General features: G+C 36.9%; 2 protein-coding genes across 4 annotated transcripts; both read right to left on the bottom strand.

The window, feature by feature from the left end:
- Positions 1-306: 306 nt before the first annotated feature.
- LOC123212790 (pentatricopeptide repeat-containing protein At5g39710) lies at positions 307-3,646 on the bottom strand. 2 transcript variants are annotated; one of them, XM_044631982.1, is made up of 2 exons: positions 1,155-3,646; positions 307-758 (listed from the first exon to the last, which is right to left on the bottom strand). In XM_044631982.1, exon 1 carries the CDS (start codon positions 3,585-3,587, stop codon positions 1,320-1,322), a length of 2,268 nt encoding a protein of 755 aa, XP_044487917.1. In that variant the 5' UTR covers positions 3,588-3,646; the 3' UTR covers positions 307-758; positions 1,155-1,319. The 2 variants fall into 2 exon arrangements, with proteins under 2 accessions (XP_044487917.1, XP_044487918.1); XM_044631983.1 differs by having other exon boundaries at positions 307-740.
- A 143-nt stretch (positions 3,647-3,789) lies between these two features.
- On the bottom strand, positions 3,790-9,866 carry LOC123212704 (CDPK-related kinase 5-like). 2 transcript variants are annotated; one of them, XM_044631843.1, is made up of 11 exons: positions 9,212-9,865; positions 7,489-7,619; positions 7,171-7,212; positions 6,947-7,055; positions 6,426-6,504; positions 6,019-6,315; positions 5,825-5,937; positions 5,079-5,186; positions 4,938-5,000; positions 4,664-4,831; positions 3,790-4,350 (listed from the first exon to the last, which is right to left on the bottom strand). In XM_044631843.1, the coding sequence occupies exons 1-11, from the start codon at positions 9,716-9,718 to the stop codon at positions 4,210-4,212; spliced, it is 1,758 nt and encodes a 585-aa protein (XP_044487778.1). In that variant the 5' UTR covers positions 9,719-9,865; the 3' UTR covers positions 3,790-4,209. The 2 variants fall into 2 exon arrangements, with proteins under 2 accessions (XP_044487778.1, XP_044487779.1); XM_044631844.1 differs by lacking the exon at positions 3,790-4,350 and having other exon boundaries at positions 4,697-4,831; positions 4,918-5,000; positions 9,212-9,866.
- Positions 9,867-10,476: the final 610 nt, after the last annotated feature.

Raw genomic sequence — 10,476 nt, 5'->3', positions numbered from 1 at the left:
TGATTTCTATGAGAAAATCATTTTAAGCAATGCATCTTCATTTTCTTGATATTTTTTCCTGATTGAATTGTCTTCTGTGCTGCCCTTTCTTTGCTGTGATTGCTGAGAGAGCCAGCAACTTCCAACTTGGAATGATTGTCTTGTAGATGCACTGATGTAGTCGTGTAGAGGACACAAGCCCCTCGTCCTTGTGGATTCTGTTAGAAGAGAAGTGATTCTCCTGGCGTTTACCATTGTTTTATATATTCAATAACTCAGTATTTAGACCTTAGGGTAGATATGTTATCGCACCAGTAAAGAATGAGATGCTGCGAAAAGAACACTCTAGTGGATTTAAGGCTTGACATAGAATTACATATCTATTTTTTATTGGCTAGTCGACAGGCAGTGGCTATCAAGTTCATTGTTATCCTGTTTGTGATCCTACTCCACTCAATTGACGAGTGATCATCTTAATGTCAAATTTTATTGAGCACAACACACTCTAGGAATGCTAAGCCTGCTGAAAAAGGTATAACATGTCATTTGGGCACATTAATACAAGATTCTAGAGCTGATTATCAGGAGGAATCTTAGGTATAAGAAACTTGGGCACATATATACTGCTACTTTCTTTGGGCTTTTCTCCTTTCCTCTTGTTGGGATGGATATCAGCTCCCAGCTTCTCTTTTCTGGATCAATGGATCTATGTCTTTCTCTCACGTTGGATGCTTCTCTTCAGATCTCCAAAACCTATAGACCTATAAAGACCAATAAGACTAGAAAGGAAAACAAAATGAATTGATAATATCAAGAGAGAGTGAGTAGAAATTAGAGTTGCCAAAGGGACCCTGTCTAACAAAAATATGAGCAAAAGATCCACTGGGTGTAACAGCCAAATAAAATTGGGGGTACTCAAAGCAGAAGGGCAAGCCGAAAATCATATTAAAGAACCTACTACTGCAATTACCCCTAATTCATTTATTGAGTATTGGATTCAGTACCTAGTTCGTTTATATTCAATCAAGTGATCAAGGATTTAGTCCCTAATTTCGAACTCCATAAACAAGTAAATATAGATTGCAGGGATAAGGGCAACTTCAAATAAATCTTGAGTTACTTTTTATGTTCAACTAAAGGACTACTAAAGCATGCTTAATATTTAACTTAGATACCTTTGACAAATTGCTGGCAAGAGCAGGACATGCAGTCATAAATCCAAAATCTCCACAAAGCTTGCAAGGGTTGTGGCATCATCACCAAGAAAAATGAACAATCATAACTGAAGACAAACAAGAAAGCTCAGCACTTCCGAAAGGATCTGAGAATCTACCATATTTTTATATCCCATGGTTAGTGCTTCTTCCACTGTTTGGAAGGAGGCCATCCTTGGCCATTTCAGTAAGCACGTTGAGAACTGCATCCATGTTACCTTCTTTGTGGTTGATTTCAACGAGCGCTTTTGCAAGTTCAGCATCAGTAAGCCTACAGCTTCTTAGTGTATGCCCTACAACTAAGCTCAACTCCTCATTCATACCTGCCATGAATAAAGCTTTCGCTAGAGCAATAATTGTCACAGTATGAGCAACAAAACCATACTGCACCATTTCCTTGTACAGTTCATATCCCTTCTGTACATTTCCACTGCCACTATGACCATGAATAATAATGTTATAAACCGCTTCATTAGGCTTGTGGTTCCTCTGAATCATTGATTCAAAAACTTGATCAGCTTCGTTCATCAAACCTTTCATACAGAATCCCTTTAAAAGAGCCATCACACTTTTGAATCCAATATTACTACAATTCTCTATCAGAGTATTATAAGTAACATCAGTTGGGACAGATTCATCATAGAACGACTTGAGCAGAAGCTTCTTTGCTTCTTTAGTCCGAGTTCGTTTATTAAGTCCATTGATAAGCACACTGTAGGTAACAACATCTGGAAGGAAGCCTTTCTGAATCATTTCATCATGCAAATGAAAAGCCATACTTATATCTCCTTCCGTGCAATAAGCATTGATCAATGTTGTATAGGTAATTTCATCAGGGGACAGACCACTATTCAACATCTCTTGGAAAAGGTCACAAGCTTCTATCAGTCTCCCTTTATCACACAGACCTCGAATGAGTGTAGAGTAAGTAACAGCATCCAGTGGAACACCCTTCTCAACCATCCACTGCTTCATTTCAAATGCCTTGTCCAATTCCTGGTTTCTGCAAAATCCAGATATAATTGTACAGTAACTTACAACATCTGGTGTCAACCCTTTCTCAACCATAACCTGAATCACTCCAAGAGCCTCTTCAATCCTTCCCACTATACAATGTCCATTTATAAGAGCATTGTAAGTCACTATTGAAGGCACAAAACCATTCTCAGTCATTTCAATCAGGAGCCGGTGAGCTTCATTCAAGAACCCCTGCTGTGAAAACCCATTGATCAATGTTGTATATGTCCTCTCATTTGGATGAAGCCCTCTAACACGCATCTGATCAAAAAATTCCATTGCCCTATTCAGATTTCCTGCCTTACACATACTATCAATCAATGCCGTATAAGTAACCACATTGGGACGCAACCCATTCCCCACCATCTCTGCATGCAAAACAAGTGCTTGATGAAAGTCCCCCTCCTTACAGTATCCATCCACCAGTGTATTATAAGTCACCTCATCTGGAACAAACCCCTTCCTACTAATCTCCTTTAAAACCTCACTCGTTTCCTTTAGCCTCCCTCCTTTACACAACCCATTAATGATCACATTATAAGAAATCAAATTTGGCTCAATACCTTTCAGAGACAACGTTCTGAGCAACTTATAAGCGTCATCAATTCTCCTCGATTTACAATATCCATCAATCAAAGTATTATAAGTAACCACATTAGGTAAACACCCATTCTTCTCCATTTGACTAAAGAACCGCAACCCCATGTCCAAATTCCCCTCCACACAAAATCCCCTTATCAATATATTGTAAGTAAACACATTTGGTGAAATTTTACTTCTAATCATTTCATCATACACCTTCTCAGCAAATTTAACCCAATTATTACCTCTAGTCCTAATTATTGAATCCAAAATTGCGTTATAAGACAAAACACCAGGCATAAAACCATTTAACTTTGCTAAATTAACAACGTTTAAAGCTTTATCAATCATGTTTAAACTAGAATAAGATTTTACCACTAAATCAAAAACCGCCGAGCTTGAGCTCGAGTCGCAGAGGTGGTACGTGTCTTTCAGGCACGAAAAGACGATACTGCCTTCATCGTTGGTTAAACTGACAGCGAGACTCTGGGCCAGAGTTTTGGCGGAATTGTAGAGCTTGAATTTGGTTAAAATGTGGAGGGTTAGGCATTTCAATTTGGGGGTGAAGAAGGGATGGGGTTGAGCCCATTTCAGGAATTTTAGGGTTAGGGTTTGGTCGGACTGAATCCTTAGGAGTAAATTCAATGCAGCTTCAGAGGTGAAATCGGAAGATAGAGAGTTTAGCTGGTAGGGGTGACGTCTAAGGAACGTTAGTGCTTTGTCTGCTAAGAGAGCGTCGTTGGGTGACGAGAGCCGGGAAAATGAACGGTAAATTTGAAGGTTTGGGAAGGGCATTTTGAGAATCTAGTCACACCCTGGGTTTACAGGAGATTTGAACCATGGTCATAGATTTTCTTTTCTGTATGGGTTTTAACCATTAAGCCCTTTTATAAGAGTTTATGCTTAATTCTTTGAATTAATAATGTCTAATCCACGATTAAATCAAAAATTAAGAGACAGGATTCAAAATTTTCCTTTTGCAACAACAATAGTAATATCTCAGAAAAGCCTTCTTGTTTTTCAGAAAATTAGAACAGTGGAATCATTTTCATCTGTTTATGGCTTCCAAATGCGAAAATACAACAGCATTATCAATGGCACTACGTTTTCAGTTTTAATACATACAAACTTGGAAACTGGGTCTTGTTAAGCAAACTAATTATATCTTTACACTGTACTGCCACTAAATTCTTCGGAGGCCTTAAACTGAAACATTGATTCTGCCTGAAATTTCTGGAGAGTTGAAACTCATCTCAGAGAATTGTAATGAAAGGGAAGCCTTCTGACTTGAGTGGAGTGTTATGCAATTTCTAACACTTGAAAGAATCGATCATCGTTACCGGGTGTGAATGTTCACAACACGTGTTTCACTACAATGCATACAAAATTACTTCACTTCTATCACAAACTTTGATCTTCACTGTGCCTTTGCCATAGTTCGGCCGGAGACACCGTGCAACAGCTTGATAAATCCAAGAAAGCTTAACTTCCCATCAGTGTGTCTTATCCAGTCATTGAGAACAGTATGCAGTGGTATGGAAGGCCCAAGTCCAAGTTCCTGAAACAAATTTCAGATGGAAATGTTTATGCATAAGACCACTAAAGGGAAATGAAAGAACAAGGAGACAGATTAAAGAGAATGATTCTCCTTTCTCAGTGCCCTCTGCATCCAACTCGCATACAATATAAACAACCAAGCGGCTGACATTGTATATAGAGAGCCCCAATTGATGGTTTTAAAAAAAGATCTATTGGTAGTTAATTTGTTTGTCAGATTTTTAGCCAAGGGCAACATAATATAACTTTCCAATCGTGACATCAATCCATAAAAGTCTGAAATTCTCAAACAATCTTAAAAACTTCCAACTTACTGAAGCAAGTTCATTGATAACAATAGCTCTGTTCCCATCCTTCTCAAAAAGCTCATATGCACAGCGTGCATGCTGTTCCCAATGATCAAGTGCCTCCAGCTGATAGACATTTAGTGCTGCTGCACAGAATTCTTCAAATTCCATCTTTCTGTATTGAAGTGCATTTAACTGTTGTAAAATGGAGGTGAAAAATGTAAGCAATTTAGAAGGTTAAAACTCTATAAACCATCAAAATTATGGACCAATACTCATACAATAGGGACAGAGTTCATACGGATGCCAGAAAATCAGGGATGCGAGAGTCTTTCATCGCATCTGTTGCATTTCTCACCAGGGCCTGAACAGTAAACAATGAATGACATAAAATGACAATTTGATATAGAGAGAAAGACTGAGAGGCAAATATGGCACTAACCATCTTTATATTCTCCAAGGTTATGCTACCATTTTTGTTTGGCTCTAACAATGCAAACTGTTGCTTCAAATAGAAAAGTTCATCAATAGTCAAAGTCTTAGACAAGGCCTGCAAGAAACATGATCGAAAGTAAATGGTTAATAGTTTGCTAGAAAGCAATCACAAATTGGAGCTTTTAAGATGAGAATATTTTTCATGTTTAGTCAGCCCCACAATTTGATCAGTACTGTTTTCCTTCATGATAAATATTCCAAGGCTAAACAGAGGGTAATATTATACGAAAGCTGGACAACTTTTCAGTTATGTAACTGTTTTGAGACGGACAAACTAATGCGCAGACACATCATTCACATGACTACCTACCACTTGATTTCAGAATTGCCAAGGAATCATAAGCTCATCATATGTACACAAGCAAAGAACAACTCAAGATAGTCTTTTACGGTTTACTTGGCCTTTAGTTTTGCCAAAGAACCAAAAATGTGAAACAGTTTGATTCATGAAACAATCAGGAAGATAGAACCAAAATGTCAAATCTTCAATTACCTAGAACCTGAAAAAACCAAAATCATACAAACATAAAAATTCTAATAACCATTCATTTCACCTTAGCATAAAGATTGTACCATAAACTAGAACAATTAATACTAGCACAGAGTGCAGAGGGGGGGGGAGGGGGGTGGGGAAGGGAGAGGGGAGAGAAAAGAAAGAAAGAAAGTTTTGTGATCAGTAAGGTATATGCACACCTTTAAAGCAGCTTTACGCAAAGAAGATGACCGCATGTACGCCTTCATGAGCTTCAATATTGAGATATCAAGAGGTACTTTTACATTATTATAACTTCGGATCCATGGATGACCTGTAAAAATAAAGACCATTGGCACTTTTGGGATAGTGATAATGGTTAACTTCACAAGATTAGAGAGATTAAGGCACTTACTCAAAGCTTGAGCAGCTGTCATCCGTCTCCGTGGGTCTTTGTTCAGTAAGCGCTTGACAAAGTCTTTGGCTTCTGAAGACAGTGAAGGCCATGGTCCATCATCAAAGCTTGGATCAGCTTTCAAGACTGCTCGAAAAATTCCAGACTCAGTCCGTGCCCAGAATGGACGACTTCCACAGAGAAGAATATAGGCTATCACACCTATACTCCACACATCAGCTTCTGTACCATAAGATCTATGCAGAACTTCGGGGGCCACGTAATATGCACTTCCAACAATATCATTAAGCCTTTCATCTATTAAACCACCAAGATTACTGCAAACTCATTAAGTACTCAAAAAGATAACAAACATAAAAGAGATAAATCTGGTAATGAGACACAATTCATTTGAAGAGACGACAAACCTGGCCTGACAAAATCAGATAAGCCAAAATCTATGGCTTTCAACTGAGAGCTCTCATCCTTAGAAGTATATAGAAAGTTCTGATACAAGAAATGGCTGATTTTAGTTTATAAGATTGCAAGGAAAAGAAAAAAAAAAGACATCAGATGCTTTCTAGCCTGGTCTAATTGCTGATTTTCTACCAAAAAAAGACAACATTTGTAAGTAAGGGCAAGACATGAGGATTTAGTGTGAAAATGACCAAGGCTTCTAGCAGAAAAGTTAACAAAAAATTGTTCCTTTTTCAGGCATAAAATATAAGAGAAAGGATAAATCAACAATCCTAAATTAAATCTGAATTTGGGAACACTGTTCAATTTGCCCAAGAGTTAATTCTACCATGTCAATTTGCCAGTCTAGAAAACTGTCAATTGGATACCCCAACTATACCTGTGTTACCCCCAGTTATTGCTTATAGATGCAAGTTTCCAGCATCATTTAATGGTTTGGCAATGAAGATGAAAAATATGGAAATATGCTTACCTCTGGTTTAAGATCTCGGTGCACCACACCTTGGAGATGGCAAAAAGCAACAACATTTAGAATCTGTACCAATACAGCCTTTGCATCTTCTTCAGAGTATTTCCCACCTCTACAATAATAATTTTATCATAGAACATATAGTTATGGACTATGCTAATATGCAAATATGAAAGGCAAGATAAAACCTTCAATAATTTGAAAATAGAGATTACTAGAGACATTACCTTGCGAGAATTCTATCTAGAAGCTCCCCTCCCTCACATAACCTGTAAAAACAATTAAACTTAATAATTTCAATTACTTCAGATATCTTCTATAACTCAAAATTAAGGAGTGAAGAATACTCTCAACTATTTTTTCCACTGAATGAAAAATTACACAGTCAAAGCTCAAGCTTAAATGCATGCAGAATTAACATTTAACTTTGATCTAAACAAGAGTCCTTGTGGAATTTGCCTAAAATATATAAACCTCACCTTAATTATTTTATGCAGCTGCAATAGAAGTTATAATCTAAATAATAGAGCATCTAGAAAACTTACTCCATAACAACATAGACATTATCAGTGTCTTCAAATGCTTCATAGAATTTTACTAGATTGTTATGTCCTGTCAAGGCTTGCAATATTTTCACCTCCCTTCTCACATCCTCAATTGCAATAGCTGTTGTCATCTGGTGATAAAAAAATAAATCATGATTAGGAAATATGTCAAAAGGATAACAACCCAAGAAAGATTGATAGGACTATGATTATAATAGAATGATAGGTGCACTAATACAGGAGCTCCCAAGCCTAAACAAATATAGGAAAATAAGTGTTTCAACTAAAGATCACCACAGGAGGTCGCACTCAAGTAACAACCACCACACTTATGTCAGTCATATCGATCTATTCAACTGGGAATGCAACCTCAACCCAGTTGGAGTTTATCGAAACATAAGTTTAATTTGTTTTGATATCAGTTACTGTATATTAACATTTGAACTTTAAAGCATCAAAGAAGCAAAAGTCATAATTTTTCACACGTTATAGCACTAAACTTTAAGTGACAATGTCTTTACAGATTGCCTTGTTTAAGATTCCAAATTATCAAACTGTTTGTTACTGTTCCAGATTTAAAATCTTTCTTCATATAAGGTCTAAATAATTGGCAAAGCATCTCACATCCGGCTCAGTTAGAGCACAAGATAATTTAAGAATCAAGATATCGCTTCTATCCTTTAGAAGAAGGTTTAAATCAACACTAATAGCTTAAAAATAATCATGGGTTCAACATCTCAACCAAATATCCCAGACAGTGGCATTTGACCGAATTTAACAAATGGACGCTTGGTTTTGGCAATAAGTATATGCTTATTGGTAGATATTAGCTATATGCTTCTGCAAGCAACCTTCTTTGTTTGTAGACCCATGTTAAGGCCCCATCTGAGACCATGATATTTATAATAGTTAAGTCCACTCAAAACTAATTTTTCTGAGACTTTCTTGATTCTTTCATCGAAACTGCCAAAACTAAGGTCTTCAAAAGCAAAATTTAGCAGTAGCTCCACCCTATCTACATAATATGCAATATAAATCAGCTTCTAGAATACAACTTGCAATTTCTACACCAAAAATGATGTGATTTAGACGTGAATATACCCAATAAGATGTCCTAACCATTAGAGAAAAACATTTAACAGCATGCGGGCCTGCCCGTCATCATTGCCAAGAAAAACTAATTACAAACAAGACACGTCATATTTTCCATCTGCACTAAATTTCAATCTCATGCCATGGGAACATACAGAACTAAAATCTACACCGTATATTCTTTATCGAGAATAAGATTTTTTTTATTTTAATCTTTTTAACACGAAACATCCATCTAGAAAAGTGGCAGACATTTTATAAGAATATCCAATTATATCGCCATAATGTTTCACAATATCCTCCAATAAACCTATTCAGAACCAAAATATTGAGCCAACTTTTTTCAAAAGTTAAAAGTAGAATTCTACTTGTTCAACAAATTAAACAAGAAAAATAAATAAATAATCATTCGTCTCTCCTGCGATTTGGCTAAAATACAAGCCCAGCATTTCGATATTCACCGAAAAACCTCCCTGTAATTATGAACAGCGTTTTATAGCTCCCTTAAAATCATCTCAATCGCTACAGTTTTATAGAATATATCAATTTAACAGAAAAACCAAGCCAGGCTTTAATATAAATTAGTGTATGCATGTAGAAGAAGAAATTTTGTTCAAATTACTGAACTGACCTTGGATTTGGGAATGACTTTGACTGCGACTTGCTGGTCTTTGAATTCACCTTTCTTATACTTAGCAGAACAAGTGTACCCGAAATGCCCTCTTCCAACTTCATCGCCCACCTCTACCTTACTTTTCAACTCCTTCGAGAACCCAAACCTTTTATCCAGCTCAATCACTTCCTCCCCCTCCTCCGGAATCGCCTCCGTCGCCGCCTTCTTTGACTGCCGTCTCCTCAACACCGCTCGAATGTGCTTCGCCGGAGAAGGCGGCGGGAGCGGCCGTCGCAAGAAGCGGAGGGGCGTCGAGTTTCCCTTCGGCGTGGCGCCCGCCGCCGGAGACTTCTTGAGGAAGAAAGCAGGACTGGGAGAGTAAAAAGGGAAGAATGAAGATACTGAATTGCTTTCTTTCTCCGACGAAACGTCGTCCTTCAGAGGCGTCGGAGGGGCAGCATAGTCATCAGCGTCACGAGGCGCGTATGGATTTGGTTTGGGAGGCCTCGATGCACAGGTTCCCATTGCTTGATGTGTTGCAGAGCAAATCTAACTGACCGCTTAGAGCTTCGTGAATCGCCTTTTTTGTTAATGAGAATCGCGTTTTGATACAGAGAAAGAGAGAGAGAGTCTGAGAATGTAAGTATAATGGTAATGTGTGTCTGATTAGTTGTTGAAGTCTTGAAGGTGAAGTAGTGAAATGAGCTGGGCAACTTAGTAGACACGTGGCATTCAATAATGAGGTAATTAATTAAATATACATTTTTTTATTTCATTTTATTCATCCTTGTTGTGAGGTCAAGTCCCAGGAGAGTGAGATTGTGAAAGTGATTGGTTGAATTATATACCAAATAAAATTAAAAAAAATATTAAAATATAATTACATGATTATTATTGAAGCAAATTTCTTTCTTATTTAATTTTATAGACCGTGAAGCTTGACACGAAACCTCAAGATTGTGATTATCCGAAGTAAATACGCATTAATTCATGCACGTAAGCCGGTGCCTTTCACGTGAAACGAACAAATTTACTTAATCACGAGCCCAATCTTCGACGACAGAGTGACGAATACTTTTCTACCCGAGGTTTGGATATAAATAAAAAAAAAAAAAAGAGATAATTACATTTTCACACGTAAGATTTAGTTTTAAAATATTTTATCATCTTTAATTTGAATTAATAATATCCTTTTATTTAATATAAATAATAATTTTAATCTAAAATTAAATTTTATTAATAAATTAAAACTATTAAAAACTAAAATTATTATTTTATCTCTA

This window comes from Mangifera indica, chromosome 4 (assembly GCF_011075055.1).
Source record: "Mangifera indica cultivar Alphonso chromosome 4, CATAS_Mindica_2.1, whole genome shotgun sequence".
Lineage (NCBI taxonomy): Eukaryota > Viridiplantae > Streptophyta > Magnoliopsida > Sapindales > Anacardiaceae > Mangifera > Mangifera indica.
The sequence above is the reverse complement of the archived record's forward strand: the minus strand, read 5'-3'. Positions and strand labels throughout refer to the sequence as shown.